This window comes from Diceros bicornis, chromosome 22 (genome assembly GCF_020826845.1).
Source record: "Diceros bicornis minor isolate mBicDic1 chromosome 22, mDicBic1.mat.cur, whole genome shotgun sequence".
Lineage (NCBI taxonomy): Eukaryota > Metazoa > Chordata > Mammalia > Perissodactyla > Rhinocerotidae > Diceros > Diceros bicornis.
This window is the reverse complement of record NC_080761.1, coordinates 53,893,801-53,911,438: the sequence shown is the minus strand read 5'-3', so window position 1 is coordinate 53,911,438 and position 17,638 is coordinate 53,893,801. Positions and strand designations below refer to the sequence as shown.

Sequence of the window (17,638 nt, the reverse complement as noted above, 5' to 3'; positions counted from 1 at the left end):
TTTAAAATTTTCATCTGCTACATACTAGAAGAGTGTTGCTTAATAGTCCAAAAATAAAGTTTCAGACGAACCCCTAGCAGGTGTTTCAGAAGACAGATCAGTGACAGGAGTGATTCTGGTAGCAGAGAGAGTCTATTGGAAGTATATAGCGTCAATGACCAACTTACTTGTAAGATTCCTTCTGGCACTCAGGTTTCTAGAATTATTTACTATGACTCCTACGAGGAAATTGTGGTGATTCTCTCTTAAGGAAACTAAAATACTCCAATTTGTATAAAAGGAAGTCATTTGGAACCATCCAGACTTGCTGTGGCAGCTCTCAGGCCATTCCTTGTACGTGTGCCCTATTACAACACCTAGCAAAGGCCCCGGGACACAGTTCACGTGTCTTTAGTCACATCCTACATCTCTTTGCTGTGTTATCTGCCTGCCTTGCCTCTCAGACCTAAAAGGAAGATTTAAATCAAGTCTGTGTCAGGTTTACTATCTTGGTTTTCAGAAATGGCCAGAGGAGTCATTTGGCTACCATTGAGGATCGGATTAAAACCAAAACAACGGAAAAGACTTTTCCGGGAGCCCCCAGGCTAAAGTACTGCTCCTTCCTGGGGGATTTTAATGCAGAATCTACAAACAAACCACCGGAGAGTCACATTTTTACTTGATGTCTCCTTGTAATTTCAAATTCTTACAGTGTTTTTATTTTAAGTATCACAGTATAAGAGACTATGATCTTGGCAACTGAATCCTAGCACAGAGACCTAATTCTGGATTTTTCATATTCTCTAAAATTCCCTTGTGGAATAGAGCATGGTTCGGTATTTCTCTCTCTGTGGGGTGATTTTACCTCCCACGGGACATTTGGCAATGTCTGGAGACACTTTTGACTGTCATGGCTGGGGAGAAGTGATACTGGCATCTAGCGGGTAGAGGGCCAAGGATGCTGCTAAACATCCCACCGTGCACAGGACAGCTCCCAAGGAATTATCCAACTCCAAATACCACTAGTGCTGAGGTTGAGAAACCCTGGGAATAGACAGGTCATTTTTCCCTTAATAGAATCAGCACAAGCCTGCTTATTTCCAGAGGGCTTTTGCTTCTTGCCGTGCCCAGCAGGGTTGAGGGAGCTCATTTTCTGAGAAGCCTGAAGGGAGGTGGTGTGCAGGACGAGACGGCTCTGACTGTGGAGAGCAGGTGCGTGGTGGACACGAGCTCCCGAATTGGCCATCTTCAGGTGTGAGCCCCTCATGAATGTAGTGCAGTTCTGAGACTAGCTCCCTGGGCCTGTCCCTCCCATGGGACTGTGGTGATTTCCAAAACTCTTCTGATCATGGAATGTGCGGTGCATGCTTATAGCCTCAGAGAAGTCACTGGTGTGTTGTTCAGGTAAAGAGAGGTATCTCATGCTGACGCAGAATCTCCCCATTTCCTCTTATTCTTTCCCAGATAAAAAAATAACTCCCAATTCTTGTAATGCTTTTCTTTGGTTTTTGTTTTCCCTGAAAGCTATAGAAAAGGAATTACAGAACATGAAGAATACACATTTAACATAACATGGTCATTTACAGGGTCAAAGAACTAAAGAAAGGCATTAAATGTTGCACTTCAGCTACCAGTCGAAATCGGACGTCTGGAAACTCTTCTCCAAAACGAATTCAGAGCTCCCCTGTGGCCCTGCCAGGGGACAAATGTTCTCCCAAAAAAGTCAAGCTAGGGCTTCAGCAGTCACTCACAGTGGCACCTGGCTCCACAAAAGGGAAGGCCCATCCTCTGGCCAGCCACCCACCCAACATCCCTTTTGCTTCTGTACCTAAAGTCCCTGGTAAAAGAGGTGGCTCCAGAGGGAGTCCTCCCCAAGGGTGGGTCATTCAGACCAGCCCTGTCAAAGGAGCCATGCAGTCTAGACATTTAGCCAAAAAAACGGCAGGAGAGTCAGCCTCATTGTGCTCTGAGAAAAATCAAATCAGCAGCAAAACTGCCCTCGGGTGGGGAAGCAGGGCCCCTGGCCCAGGAAAAGACCTGGTGCACGGTAAGCTGCCCTCCAAGTGCCAGAAGGTACAGACTGTGCAGCCAGTGCAGAAGCAGCTTGTGTCACGAGGTGCGCTCTCCTTTGGCAACGTCCACCACTTAGCAGAGTACAGTCAGGCCAGCAAGGGGGACACGCCTGCCAGGCCTGCCTCTGCAGCTTGGACAGACATCCCTCCACGTCAGAAGGAGAGGGAGGAACATTTGCGCTTCTATCACCAGCAGTTCCAGCAGCCGCCTCTCCTCCAGCAGAAGTTAAAGTACCAACCACTGGAAAGGTTTTTATGCCAGTACAGGTCCCAAGAGGGGCAGCTCCAGAATGAGACCCCTCCTCCCTTCCGCTCTTATTCCGAGAGCCACGATGGAGCCCAAGCTGAGGACCCTGATGACAGCGATTTCAGTGAAGATTCTTTTTCACATGTCTCCAGTCAGAGGACCACAAAGCAGAGAAGCATCCTGGAGAACAGCGAAGGCTCGTTTTTCCTTCATCAGAAGGAGCAAGGTCCTGAGGAGCAGGTGGCCAAAAGGCGGCAGAGCCTTTTTTTTAGCCCCAGGACAGACAGTGACGAGAAGGGTCTAACTGGAAGCTGTATGTACTCCAGGGACCCCACAAGCCACAGAAGAGCAGCACTTGATCACGGCCGCAGCCCAAGTAAGGTGCCCCTGGACTGGAGCAGAGAGGAGGACTCCACCTTCTCAGGGCCTTCTCCCAGAGACAACCTGGCAGAGAAGCCTTACTGCTCACAGGTAGACTTTGTCTATGGCCAGAAAAGAGGTGGCGGCCTAGCCTTTGATCTCAGACAGGATGCCTTCAGATGTAAGGTTCCTGGGCAGGCTGAGGGCAGCTTGCCATCCCCGGAAGAAAATGGTTTCACTTTCTCACTATCCCACATTGCAGTTCCTGGATCCTCAGACCAAAGAGACACAGTCAGCACACCTCTGAGAGAAGTCAGCAAAGACAGCCCAACTCTGGCAACCAGAACAATGAAAAGCAGTAACTTTTTCCAAGGAGAAGACTCTAGAGGGGAATTAGGCATGTGCTCTGAATATGCTTCTGGACTGATGGCTCCCCTCACTGTGTCCCTCCTGAAGAACCCAGACAATAAGGGCTCTCCTCCCTCGGAGCAGCCGGCCCAGGATAGGGCTGCACACAGTCTAGTGGCACTGGGCACAGAGGGGCCAGCTGTGGGCCACACAGTGTCATCTGGTGATCAAGAGGCAGTCCTGCCAGTGTCTTTAGGAACTGGGCACCTGTGGCTCTCATCATCTCCCCCTGACAATAAGCCTAGTGGTGATCTTCCAGCTCTGTCCCCATCACCCATCCATCAGCACCCACAGGACAAGCTGCCCAGTAGGGAGGCTGACCTGGGGGAGGGCTTCCAGAGCAGAGAGACTGCACTCTTCTCCCAGGAACATGTGGATAGCGAGCAGTATGATGCTGACGCTGAAGAGACAGAGCTGGACGGGTCCCGGGGTTTCCCAGGAAAACCATTGCCCACCATACACACAGGAGGACCTCACGCTGAGCCTACACTCACCCCACAAATAGGAAGTAGTGATGTGGCTGACCAGCCCTGGGCCCAGGAGAGAAAGCATCTGGCAAGGCTTGGTTGGCAGGAGCTGGGTTTGTCCACACACCCCATCAAGTTGCCCTGCTACAACGAGGACATTGCATGGCTCAAACGCAGGCTGATCCCAAGGTGCTTAGCAAGGCCAGGCTCTCCCCTGGTCCCCAGCTGCTCTCCCAAGACTGCCAGGACACTCCATCAGCCCACCCTGGGGCACGCACAGTAAGTTGAACTTTCTCTCCAAGACTTGAGCTCTTCTCGCTCCCCTAGTTCTACCCCAGCTTAAATGTTCTGTCTGTTCTGGGAATGGCTATGGTTCACTCAGTGTCAGAGCTGTACTGCAACTAGAGAAGGGCTTTGTCCAGCTTTTCAAGGGAGCCCGCCTAGATCAACAGCAGGAATAAAATGTATTGGAGCAGGCTTGCCAAGGTGTGTGGACCCTCAGCCTGGGAAAGCTGAAATGTGAGTGAAGGGAGGACCTGTCCCCATAAGCAAGTCTATGACCTATTGTCAGATCAGAATCCTCTTCTTCATTCCTGGAGCTAAGTCTCCATTCCTTCCTTTGTTCCTGGAAGTGCTGCCCAGGGACACAGCAGCTGCAGCCTTGTGCCCCCAGAGCCAAGACAGCCTGGGTACCTTCCAGGATGGGGAAGGCAAAAAACAGAGGCTGGTTAATTTGTGCTGCTTTCCCCAAAGGATGCTGTGGTTGGTGCAACAGAAAGAGATGAGACAACAGCTTTAGAGGATGTGAAAGAAAAGAGACAGAGAGTTCTAGCAAGGTGCCTCTCAGCATCAGAGGCCCAGGAGCTGGACCGCAGGGTCGGCCTGTGGGAACAGATGCTTCTTCTGTGAAGCTACAGCCCTTTGCTAGGGCTCCTGAGACCTACGCCAGCGGTCTGCCTCCTGCTCGCTGGGGCTCGGGCCAGGGCCATAGACAAAGAGAAGGGCATGCAGGGATATACAGGTGAAGAGCCCGCCTCTCCCAGGTGAACAATCTTGCTGTCTCCATGGTCTCCACCCATCAGTAGAGTCTGACAAAAAGCAGATCCTCCAGCTTCTAGCTCAAACCCCCTTGCTTTGGTCCCTAGAAGTAGATATGATGGCAGGCTTGGCAAGTCAGCTGCAGTGGCACAGCCTTGAGCCTTTCTGCAGGGAGGCTGTGAGCAGCTCCTGTACAGAAGCAGCACCCAGCCCTGTCCTTCAGTGTACCTGGGGAGGCAGGGGGCAGCTCCAGAAGCCCCTCTCTTTATCTCATGGGTACTCCCTAGTCTCTTGACAAGTCCTGAAAAGAACAGGTGAGGGGGGAGGAGGTGGTGGTGAGCTGGTGGTCCTGGTGAAAGCTTTGACCGCTTTGGGCAGAGGCAGCTCCTGGCCTGAAAATGAGGCTCAGCTCCAGACAGCTGCCTAGGAGAGATGGGAGGCCCTGAGGTTCACCGCATCCCCTCTGGTGTTCCCAGGCAGGTGGTCATCCAAGCACATCAGGAACAGCTGGATGAAATGGCCAAGCTGGGCTTCAAAGAGGAGACCCTAATGAACCACCTGGCTCCTAATGTAAGTGGCCTTGGCTGGACACTCGGGAGCTGTTGGGAATTAGCCTGCAGCAAGTTTGATGGTCATCCTTGTTTTCTGTGGTTATGTGTGGGGTAAGGGTCTGCTGTCACACTCTAACCATTGTTAAGGCCTTGGACCTCCTCTTGCCACTCCTCTGAGATAGCCTGAGGGGGTGCAAGGACAGGTGGGAGATGGTGCTAAACCCCCGATGCCCAGGCTAAAAGGTTTCCAGCCTCTGTCCTTCGCTGTGCTGCCTTCCTTATGGCTTATTTAGGCTCTTCCCCTGTGACAATAACAGTGACCGGCCACATGCAGACCAGTGGTACATCTACAAAAACACCCCTCTGCCCTGCAAAATACCTCTCTACGTAAAGAGTGTCTCAAATGCAGAGAAGTGGGCCCCACCCTGTGCCATAGTGACTAACCTGCAAGTTTTCCAGCTGGAAGAGGGGCCTGGAAATCTTCCTACAAGAGAAGAGACTAGAAAAGCAGAGCTGGCAGAAGGCAAGCAATAGTAAAAGCTTCACTTGTCCTGTGTTTCCTTTCTCAGGATTTTGAAGATTTTGTGACCCAGTTGGATGAAATCATGGCTCTGAAATCTGAGTGCATCCAGAGTCTGAGGAGCCAGCTGCAACTGTACCTGGCCTGCCACAGGCCAGCCGCAGCCCCCGAGAGGACAGTGGTGTCTTAGAGCAAGATGCAGTATGGAATGGTGGGGCAGCTCGGGGGCCTGTGCTGGGCCAGAGGGGCCTCTGCCAGGTCCTCTCTACAGGTGCCAGAACCCAGCCCCTGGTCCTGCCCGTGCTAGCCTCTCCCCTGCCTCACACGGCCTTAGCTGGGCCCCCGCTCTTCTCTCAGTTGGAACTTGGAACTGTCCCTAAGTTCCAAGCCCAGGAGCATCTGTAAGGAAGGACAGATCAGCCAGAACTTATTGTGACCCTCCCTTTTTCTTTGGGGCTGGAAGAGAATTTGTCTTACTAATCCCTTGCCTGTGGAAACATACTTGAGTCTAATAACTCTGTAGACGTTTCTGAATTTGGGGATCAGAGGATGGAGTGGTCAGTGGTAACCTAGAGGTCAGAGGTCACAAGCTGGGGAAGATAACATGCTGAGCCCAGGGAATTTATCAGCTGAATTCTGTGCCTTTCTTCAGGACTAAAACATTGGTGCTGGTGGGGCGGGGGCAGGCAGGGTGAACTCTGCCCTATCAGCCCTTGGAGATTGATTTGGGGCTTTAGGTTAGTTTTTGAAAATGTAAAATGAGTAAACCTTCACTTGTGTCTTTAACAGTGGCAGATGTGTAGCTTTGTTTCCAGTTCCCCTCCCTTCCTGCAATCCAGTATTGGGACAGAAGAGGGTGCCCACGTCACTGCATTGTTCTTTTCCCATCTCTGCCTTTTGGTGGGACAGTTGGCCTGTTAGAAGCCCCAACAGCTCTCATGCTCCTGTGGCAGTTCCTGGCTCCTGTCAGGGACTCCTCACCTGCCCTGCCCCCTCGCGGAATAGTTGAAGAGCTGGAGGATCTCAGGCAAGTCCATCTCCTAGCCTCATCTTCACCCAGGCTCACCCTGGCTGCCCACTCCTCCTCTCAAGGGCCTGTATTCAGTATCTTGGCCTTCAGTGCTCTAGTCAACAGTCTGAGACTCTGAAGCAGAGTGTTTATACACACACGTGCATACACTTCATTTGAGTTCTACTTGCTGTGTATCTTTCTAGTGGGAAGAGGCTCAAGAAATACAAAGGGGGCTCCAGGTGGCCCATCACTTACCAAGGCCATCCTGAGTCAAACTGATCACGTGTCACAGCCTTGGCCCTGACGCCCACTATGGTGTGAAACTTTAATTTCCTAAAGGTAAAGGATAACTTCTTAAGGTTTTAAAAGGAGGGCTTAATTAATTTTAAAGGCCAGAAGAGAGACTAACGATTTCAGAGACTACAGTCCTGCCACCCTTGGGCACCTTTTGTCAACCTCTGGGCATGCCTGATGTGACGGCCAGAGGGCGGACTCTTTCCAGGTTGGTGCTTCCTGGCCCAAAGGCTCTGCAGCCCTTCCTCATGATCAGTAAAAGAAAGAGAGACCCAGCCAAGAGCACCAGAGGGACTATGGGACAGTATTAAGTATAAGAACAAGAAACTTCAGGGATAAACCTATTTCAATCAGATACAACAGCACCACTGAGAGCTGGTGGAGCAGTCTGAATCCAGTCCTGCCTGTGGCACAGAGCACATAAATGCCTGATGCTGCTCACAGGAAAAGGGACTTCTTCCTCATCTCTGGGCGAGTCCCCCGAAGGCCCAGCCTGTCTCACCTCCCCAGTCACTCATGCAGGAAGGCAAATGTCCGTGGCCCAGAGATGGAGCTAGGTCAGGTTTAAACAGACTGTCTGGGCCTACCTTTGCAAACCAAAAACCAGGGCAGACTGGAGGGCCAGCTCCTGGGTCCCACAAGTCTAGAGTGGGAAGAAAACACTGAAATGACAGAAAATGGTTAGGTGCTGTTCCATCTCCAGCAAATCTAAGCAGGAAATCCCTTCACCACCACTCCCCCAGCACCCCTTGGCAATAAAGAAATGATCACAGCAGGACATACCTTTTAGATTTTTATTAGTAGTTCTCTCTGAAGAATCAAAATAGTTAGCAAATTACTTTAGATTCATCAAGATGTATATCCTTTGTATTTAGATCTTTAATGATGTACAACATAATACAAAACAAACCAAAGAGACTGACTTCTATGACTAGGTGTTACTCATTGTGTGTCATCCTAGAGCAGGGGGCTGGAGGGAGAGGCTGTTCTCTGAGGAGAACTGAGGTGGTTAGTGCTGGGCGACTAAATCGGGGCCCATTTCTCCCCCACTCAATGTGCTGGGAAGGGGCCAATGATTCCTTAAACCGACAACTGTTTCCTAGAGGAGGGGACTCTAAAATCCTAGGTAGGAGAGGACTGTGGTCCAAACCAAGCCAAAAGAAACAGGCTGGGGCAGGGAAGCGTGGTGACTGCCTGGCAGAAGAGGCAAACTCAGGGCCCCATGGGGAAAAGGGCATTCTTTGCACCTCAGAGACATTGCAGAACCAGTGTAACACTAGCGACTTTGTTAAAAGGGGAAAAAAATGAACAAAACCCTGGAAGAACCTTTCAATTGCACTCAACTCAGATTAGAGTTCAGTCCAGCAGTGCAGGGAAGGGAAGGGAAGCATCTAGCCCCAAAGCAGCACTGAGTCTGGCCCTCCCACCCCTTCTCCCCGACTCCTTTTGGCAGCCGGACAGGTTTCAGCCGAGACGTACAGACCCCAGAAAGACCAAGGAAGTCTCTCCGGAGGGCCGAGGTGGGAAGGACACTTCTCAAAATACAAATACATTTAATACGGAAGGAGCCAGGACAGTTCTGGAGGCATTCACATGCCCAAATCTTCCCCACTTCTATCCAGCTCAGGGCCTAGGCTCAGAGACTGACAAGCACAGTCTCCACACCTGACCTTCCATCCCCAAAAGAAAATTCCAAAGTGTGCCCCTTCTTCCCCACAGGTGGGCTCCTCAGGGCCTCCTGTGGGGGTGGTTCCGTGGCAGGGCCTAAGCAGGGCCTGGTCTCAGCTGGCTCCCGCCCGAGCCATGAGGTCTTCCAGAGCATTGTCCTGGTCATTGTTGTGTAATAGCAGAACTTCCTTAATGTCTTTCAGTTCAAAGCCCATTTCCTTAAATTTGCTCATTAACTGAAGAAACTCCATCATCTAAGGGATAGAACAGAATACAGATTAAAGAAAGGGGTCTGGTCACGCAGCACAGCTGCGTGGAGGAATGTGTGTGGGGTGCTGCTCGGGGGAGTCTGCATCCTTCGCCAGAGCCTCATGAGCCTCTCTCAGGTCTGCTCACAAGCAGAGGAAGCCTGTGGAGGGAGCCAGGGCAGACAGGTTGATGCCACGGCCCATCATCCTTCAGGAGCCATGCCCAGTCCCAACTCTTGCTTTGTTTAGGTCCCACCACATACATCCACGCTCCCACCAAGGCAGGATACTGAACCCAGAAATGGCTATTTTCCAGGCTAAGGCAAACTGACCAGCAATCTCTCCAGTCACCCAAAAGTATGACTTTTTGCCCAGGTCATTTTTCCCTTCTCTTCCTTGGAATTCTAAGTCTTCAACCCAATGCTTCTCCCGAGCCAAACACCCAAACTAGCCAAACGCCTGTCTGGACACAGAAGATTCTGTGCTTCAACTGCCTCTGCCTGCAGTCACTGGTAGGGAAAGGGGGTTGTAGACCAGAGGAGAACCCCAGGAGAAACCACTCTGTCCCTCCTTTCCAGAGGGTTCCTGTGAAGCATGAAGGTTCCTACCTTTTCCTCTGAACACTGGTGCATTTCCAGAGCCTCTTCCACTAAAAGAGGGTCAAAGCCCTTCTCACAGAGCTGTCCATGTGCAAAGAGATAGTCAAGAATCTGAGAAAAGAAACAAGAGGATTGAGCACCTACTGCCACTCCTGTGCTTCCCAAGAGTCTTACACAACCCAGCAAGTGTGACTTCTGCTCCCCACCCTGGCTGTTAGATCCCAGACAGGACTTGATTTTGTGCCTTGAACAGCATCCAACACGGCAGGACCTGAGTGACAATTTGCTGAAAAGACACGCACACCCTTCTAAACATGAGTAGCCATTTTTCAAAGGAATTCCTGTCACAGCTGACTCACATCTCCCAGAACATCACCTCCACAGCCTGGGCAGGATATTCTTCTAAGAAATAGCCCAAGTCAGAAAATGCCAAGGTTTAGGACTCTAGTACCCTATTTTGGAACTCCTTGGGCAGCTATGACAGGATAAACATTTCTGGAAAAAGACATCTGACCATAATTCAAGCCTAGTGAGTTATGGAGGAGGGGCAGAGAAGGGGGTAACTGGGTAACAGTCCAGTACTCCCAAAGCTTTCCCTCAGCCTAGGTCCCAGAGCAGCCCCCAAAGCGGAAGCACTGCTGCTGAGGCTGCTGGTCTCAACAAGCCCCTCTGGGTCCCCCCAAACTCATGGGAAAGTTGATGCTCTGAGTCCGAGGGGCTCTGGGATAGAGGCAGGGCACTACTCCAGCTCCAGAGGTCTGGGACCTCACTCCTGTCTGACCACCCAACCCCCTGCCAACCAACAACTCACCTGTTCAATATTCTCTCCTTTCTTCTTCATGGCTCTCAGGACACACTCATACGAGTAGCCCATGTTCACCACTGTCGCCACACACTGCCGCTCACTGGGGGATAGTGTTTGCAGTTCAGAGTAAGCCTGGGGACAGCTGGGAGTGTTGGGCACTTGTGACATTGAGAAATTAGGCGGCGTGACCTGGTAAGAGACAGACAAGAGAATCGAGGCAAGAAGAAAGAAGACCTGGGCCCCAGAAGCCATCACGGAGATGGCCCGCTCCAGGGGCTTACCATTTCTGACACTAATCAAACCCCTAGCCAAGCAGTCTGCCTAGAAGAAAGGGCCAGGCACTTTGGGCTTGGCACTTAAAGGGCCCTGATCAAAGCTGTTGAATAAATAGAGGTCTATTAGGATTTCAAAGGGGGAATTTCATTTAACACAGCAAACTGACACTGATTCTCCCTCCCCAAAGCCCACTAAAATGATAATAAAAGAATTAAAACTGTATTAACCTTTACTGTCAAAGAAAACAGTAGTGGATGATATATTTCGATGAAATTTTAGAATTTGGAACGCTAATGGAGGCATGGTAACTGACAGAAACGATGAAGTTATTAAGTCAGTGGGAGAGAGGACAGTCAGCCCACCAGCCTCTCAAGACCCCTGAGAGGGGTTCTTTGGCATCCCAAAGCACCATGTATTGTTGGGATAAGGCAAGCGCACAAAGTGAAGTGATCGGAGCAGCAACACCCTCAGGCAAAACCTTCCCCAACCCACCCTCACCCTCTGCAGGAGGCAGAAGGTTTAGTCCCTAGAAAATGTGAACCAGATGCCAAAAAGGACTAAAGACACCAGGCACAGCATACTGTAGAGTGAGGTGCAAGAACCAAAAAGGGGATGAAGTACAAGTCTGCACCAGCCTTTCCCAACCTGCCTTAGCCCTCAAGCAGAATTCTCAGGAGAAACTGAAACAGCCCCAAGAACTTCACATGTTGACATTCTGCAGAGCTCCCCTCAAAGCCAACTAACCATGAACCTACAGTGAAACTCAATGATCAGCAAGCACATCAGCAAACACATCCCCCCCTTTTGATTGATTATTTTAGTGCCTCAACATGAATAGAAAGCCAAAGCCACCTGCATGAGACATCAAAGCAAAAGAGGGAATAGACAAAGGACTTGGAAATTTAAAACATGATAAAGTAAAATTTTTATTTAAAAGTTTGTGAGATTTAAGAAAAAAAAAAGAGCCAGCCAGCCCTGGTGATCTAGTGGTTAGGATCTGGTGTTCTCACTGCCACAGCCCGAGTTTGTTTCCTGGTCGTGGAACCACACCACCCATCTGTCGGTTGTCATACTGTGGTGGTGGCTCACATAAAAAAGAATTAAACTAGCAACTAGGATACACAATCATACACTGAAGCTTTAAAAATAATAATAAAATAAAATAAATTTTAAAAAGCTGTAAAATAGTCAAGGATATATCCTAGAAAGTAAAACAAAGAGATAGGAAACAGAAAAGGGTAGCGAATTAGAACCACAGTCAAGGAGGTCCAACATTCAGCTTACAGGAATTACAGAAAAAGAACAGAGTTTTTAAAACAGAGAGAGAGTATCAAAGAAATACCCCCACCAAAAAAAAACCCCAGATTTTTAAAACTGAGCTGAGCCTTAGCTTGCAAGGATCCAGGAGGGCCTAGCAGAAAGGAAAACAAGGGCCATCATCTAGCAAATTTCGAATCTCCAGAAATGAAGAAAAGATCCCAAAAGCTTTGGAGGGCAGGGGAGGAAGAACTCAGAATGGCACAGGAATGCTAGAAATCAGTAGAGCTTATACTTCAATAAAAAAGGTTTTTTTAAAAAAAAGGGATCAATGTCTTGAAAATTCTTAAAGGAAAATGATTTTCAACTAAGAAATCTAAATCCAGCCAAACTATTATTCACACATGAGGGTAAAATTAAGACATTTTGTGGATATTCAAAGACTCAAAAACTGACAGGTTAACAACCAATATGTCTGAATGTGTTTAAATGAGAAAATTATCATTAGGTCTGTGATAGCTCTCTCAGAGCATTTGGACAAAATTAGCAATGGGTACAAAGAAACTATGCAAAATTTTTTAATGGGGCAGTTTATGAGAAACAAAAAGAAAAAAAAAGTAATCATAGCATACTATCTGAACTTGGCAATAAATATTTACCCAATCGTAATAACGTGAACAATAACATCAGTTTACCCCAAATCTGTGATATCAATATGATGGAGGATACTGGAAGAAGGTGGAGGAGGGGCTACTATAAGAGCTAAATCCTCAACTACTATAACAGGAAGTATAAAACTGTCTAAAGTTGATAAATTTTAAGAAACCAATATAAGCATTTTATTTAGAAATACAGAGATAAATCCCAGCAGAAACAGCTTAGAGTTAAAAGTGCCTGACTGTGGGAAGCAAGAGAGGAGTTGGGGACAAATGAGGCAGGGAGCTACCGTTTTTCAATCTAAGCCTTTTAAATGCTACTTGATTTCATTAAAATGTGCTTGTATTATTTTTTAAAAATAAATTCATTTTTAAAATCTAAAGACAAAGAAGGACTTTGTAAGTATTAAAGCAATGGCAACATAAATGATCAACAGATTCGAATACCTAAAAGCTGAGAGATTCTATATGTCAAAAATTATTTAAAATACAATTTAAAAGCAAACTGGCACTATTCTTATGCTTATTGGCCATAATTAGTAAATTGAAAACTCAGAAGTATACGGGAAAAGGCAGAAATATTTTGCTGAAGTAATTGTGAAAGAGTAAGGAATGAACCCAAACCTAGTGAAAGAAAACCCAAAGGCAGAATGAGCCTAACCCGTGAGCAGAGCAAGGCCCCTGTAGGTTGGGAGGCAGTGGGAGGAGACACCAGCTCGGGCTAGGTCAGGCAGTTCTACACTGGACTCCAAATAATCTTGCACATGGCAAGATTGTTCCTCCCAATATGATCCCAGGGATTTCTCAACTTCTAAAATTAGTTTATATAAATAATAAAACATGAAATCAAAATCTAAAAAATGAGACCCAAAGCCTGGGCCTAAAATAGCCAACAAGAACCAAATTCCAGGAATGCCTCCCTGGGAGTTCCTCTGTGAAGGGTGGACATACAGCCCAGCTGACCACCACCCCCACCCCTGCAACTGCCTCAAGTCACTAACTACCCAGGAGAGAACTGCTTCTCTTGCTGGGTAAGGTTCTCCCTGTGGGGGGTGGGGGGGCAGTGCTGGGAACCAGGCTTTGCTCCCTGAAGGTAAGGGTCATGATTTCCTTAGAAGAACACCAGAACTCCAGCTACGTTTACAGCTGCCCCCTGAAGGCAGCAAGTCCTTTTGCACCCTGAAATAAATGGGCCCGAAAGAAACTCCACAATCAGGTGAGTCAAAGGATGAGGAGTGTTCTGGTTTGAGAAAGACTTCTGCCATTAGATCATCGGCTTTGGTCTCTACATAGTTACTCTAACTTTAAATGGGCGGGGGGGGGGGGGCACACGGCTAAGGATCCCTAATCTTTCCCGGAGTGCTTTTTATGTCTCTAAAGCACACAATGAGTCATGGAGAGGAGGATCTTGCTGATCAGAGCCCAACAAGAGACCAGGAGAAACAGGACTGAAGCCCATTCCTAGGAGATAACACTAGAGTGTTATGCACTCTATCGAGTTTAGCTGGGCCAAGGTCCACAGAAGTTTACAAGCAACAGTGAGCTCTCTGACAACGGAAGCACTCACGTAGAGACAATCATTTACCAAGAATGCTATTGCTGGGGCCTTGCACTGTTTAAGGCAGGCCAAGGCTCACCTATCTACAGCTAACAGCAGGCTTGTTATGGTCTCTGATAGATATCCCACCAATCAGGCTCCTTTCTGACTCTAAATACTGTCTTGATATGCTGTCATTTAAAAAATCTGTGACCTGTGTAGCAAAAGGTTCTTGGACTTCTATGATTTCTATCCTAGAATGCAATGATGTATTGTTCTGTGCTGCTGAAACAACCACAAGAGCTAAGCCTATACTTCATGACAAAGTAACCTCGCTGTTTATGCAACTTTTTTGTGTGTGACAAAATCAGACTTTCAAGACGATACAAATTGCAACTTTTGTATCCATACATCCTTCAACACTAAATCTGAGTTCCAACCCTCCCCTCTCCCTTCCTTCGGAGAAAACTGCACAATTCTTAGAAGTGAACAAAAAAAAAAGAATTGTAGGATTAAAACCTGCAGGTTTAAAAATGACAAATTTCTACCTTTTGCTTGGACTTCCAATACAAATTATCTCCCAGTTACTAGGCACCCACCCAATCTGAAGAAACATAACCCCAAGTTAGCCAAACCACACAAGAACCAAACTTCAGAGCAGAATGAGATGGAGAGAGGGAGGCAGGGAGAAGATATACTGAGGAGTGCCAAGCAACCTTAAAAAAATGAAGAAAGGTAATAGGAACACATAAAAAGGTACAAAGAAAGCCTTCAAAAAATGTGAACACAAGACATGGCGGCACAGAAAAGAACAAACTGATTAGGCTGGAAAACACCATTTACATGACATAGATTATCCTTTCAAAGGAAAAGACCAAAAAGATGCAGTGAGGAACAAGCCAACATCACCCAGGCTAGGTGCAAAGCTGATAACCCTTGCTCTCAGGAAAACGACCAGAACTACATATACTTATACAAGTAAGGTCAATTTGGCCCTGCCCCATCTTGCCCTAAATCTCGAAAAGAAGAATGTAAAGGTGGCAACTGCTAAGTAGAATCTAGAAATCTTTGAAGCTTTAATTTAGGGGGATTTAAAAGGCTTACCGTGGGACCTGTATTTGGAGGTGATGATTCTTCTGTGCATACAGACAAGACAGAGAGGGAAGGCATCTGGGAGATCAGATCAGAAGGGGTCAGGGTCCGCACCTCTGTGCCACTGTCCAAGTTCAAAGCTGAAAGCCCAAGAGTATGATGCTCCTTGAGCTCACTGGCACTGCTTTGGGTGGAAGGCTTTAGGGAATTCTGGAACGTGCCATTGCGGAGGCAGGATGTGCTATGGAAAGTGCTTGCCAGCTTGGCTGTCTTCTGATTGCTGTCATCAGAGTCAAGTTTGGGGAAGGACAGGGATTTGATATTGCTTACTGCAGGGATGGGGGGGAGGGACACTTTGGAAGACAGTGACATCTTTTCACAGTTGCCCAACCGTGGTAAGGTTATAAAGCCATTGGGTTTGTGAAGAGGCTTGAAATCTAGGGTTGCCCGCTCCAGGGATGCCAGGACCTCCTCATCCTGTAACACGGACCCAGAGCCTCCTCTAGGCAAGTTACTGTCCAATAACTGAGCCATAATGGGTCCAGTGGTTCCTACCAGAATGTTTCTCAGCTCTTCCTTCTCATCAATAGTTTTTAGCTCCAGATTTTCAAATGGGTCTTCTTCACACTCAAAGTCAGCAGGATTGAAATCTGCCTTTGTGTGGGGTGGGCTGAGAACTTGCTGTTTCGTGGCACTGCTGCTAACCCGAGTCGGGGTGAGGATGCTGTTGTGCTGTAAGCTGGCAAGGATGGGGTTAATAGGAGGTGGCATTGTGGCTGTACTGTGAGTCTTGGAGAAGCTCGTTTTGCTGTCACTCTCTGGGCCACTCTTAGAATTCACTTTAGCTTCTGCTTCCTCAGCCTTGCGCTCTGCTTCCCGCTGGGCTTCTTGGATTTTCTTAATATCTTCAGCCCACTCAACGGTTCTCTTTTCCAAGGAGAAGTCATACTGCAAAGGTATATGAGAGAAAGGAGGTGTGAACCCAGGTGGCTGCCCCTCCCCTACTCAATTCCCCACCCAATTCCCTTCTCCTTCACTCTGGCACAAGAGAGGAACTGGGCAAGGCAGCATTTAAGGTGTATGGGATGATCCCCGCTCAGGAAGATTAAGGCTTCCTAATCTTATACAATTTAATCAAACTCTGCTCCCAGATTACTTCTAAAAATTAACTAGAAAGAGCCCCTACCAGCTCTAACCCTACACACCAGGCCAAATGTACCTTGCCACTTCTCTTGCGCCTCTCCCCTCAGGCCAGCTCCCTTCCTAGAATTCTTCATTAGTGACTCAGGCAGAGCTCGGCCACCTCCTCTACAAGGCTTCCCTGAAGGCCCACCCATTCCTTCCTCTGATCTCTTACATAACATCTGTCTCTATCAATTGATGCCAAGCACATGTGACCACACGTAGCTTTAATCTTTCTCTAAACACTTCCCCAACAATGTCACAAGCCTCTTGGCTGACAGTGGGCAGCAACTGGGCTTTAGACCTTGTGAAAGTCTCTATTATCTAGCACAATGCTCTAAACAGATCCCGTGCTCAAGAGTAACAACAGCCCCTAACAGTTAAGAAGCACTTACAAGGTACCATGCGTGATTCTAAGCACCTTTTATGTGTCAACTCTCTGGATCTTCTCAACAACCCTTTAAGATAGGTACTATCCTTCTCCTCACTTTACAAGGGCTATCTGTGCCCCAGGTTATAAAGCTGGTAAGTGGCAGAGCCTGGATTTGAACCCAGGCAGTCTGACAACATATTCTATGCTCTTAAACCACTATCACATTATAATGAACACTCTACGCTAAATGCAGGAAAACTGCTTATTAAGAAATCTAGAGGTATTCAAATTTAGATTTTACAGTGCAAACTGCACAAGGATTCACTTCATGGTTCCTTAATAATACCTTAAAGTATAGCTCAACTGATAAAAATTTCATTTGCACACTTGAAAAAAATACTATACAAAACAAAATTCACCTAGGACAGGAGAAAACAAAACCTTTGGTGCTCACCCTAAAGCACCAAAGCTAAACAATGTCTGTGTGCACATTCAAGGTTGGAGACACATTAACAGTAAAAAAGAGGGGGAAAGGAAACAGGCCTACCATGCCAAGACAAGTGTTTTAGAGTGGAAGAAACATAACAAAGTGCCTCTGGTCGTCCCCAAGCCTTTTAGCTTCAAACAACACAAGAGACACCTGCAAATGCACAAGTCAAGAAGCTCAATTACACCCCTGAGCCAACTGCTGGGCCCCAGAAAGACACCTGAGTGATCGTGGTGCTTCCTTTCTACCACTAACGAGACTTTCTACCAGTACTGGGCAAAGACTGCTGCTTCTAACTGAGGAGGAAATCCAGCTGTGCAACTGGTCTCCTCCACCAAAAACTGTAACCAACTCCCCGCTACCTGTAAACACAGGTCTCTGACGTTTTACTCCCAAGAACAACTGGAAATTTCTTTCCTTTTTAATAAAACCTTTATTGATCTTTTGCTTTTTCATTACCAAAGTAATGTAGACTACTTGGAACATAGAAAAAAACAGCAGAAATATTAC

The 17,638-nt window shown here is 47.7% G+C and overlaps 2 protein-coding genes across 4 annotated transcripts in view; one reads left to right on the top strand and one right to left on the bottom strand.

The window, feature by feature from the left end:
* The window catches only part of KIF24 (kinesin family member 24), a 67,156-nt gene extending 60,728 nt beyond the window's left edge, over window positions 1-6,428 (top strand). For all 3 annotated transcript variants that reach the window (XM_058565971.1, XM_058565973.1, XM_058565972.1), the window contains 3 exons: window positions 1,566-3,812; window positions 5,048-5,141; window positions 5,692-6,428. In XM_058565971.1, coding sequence (XP_058421954.1) covers window positions 1,566-3,812; window positions 5,048-5,141; window positions 5,692-5,832 — 2,482 coding nt within the window. In that variant the 3' untranslated portion in view covers window positions 5,833-6,428. The remainder of the gene's footprint in view (window positions 1-1,565; window positions 3,813-5,047; window positions 5,142-5,691) is intronic.
* Window positions 6,429-8,588: 2,160 nt separating this feature from the next.
* UBAP1 (ubiquitin associated protein 1) overlaps window positions 8,589-17,638 on the bottom strand; it is a 67,555-nt gene continuing 58,505 nt past the window's right edge. The window contains exons 4-7 of the mRNA XM_058565982.1: window positions 15,099-16,034; window positions 10,275-10,457; window positions 9,473-9,574; window positions 8,589-8,870 (exon numbers count right to left, since the gene is read on the bottom strand). Of these exons, the coding sequence (XP_058421965.1) occupies window positions 8,730-8,870; window positions 9,473-9,574; window positions 10,275-10,457; window positions 15,099-16,034 (1,362 nt within the window). The 3' untranslated portion in view covers window positions 8,589-8,729. The remainder of the gene's footprint in view (window positions 8,871-9,472; window positions 9,575-10,274; window positions 10,458-15,098; window positions 16,035-17,638) is intronic.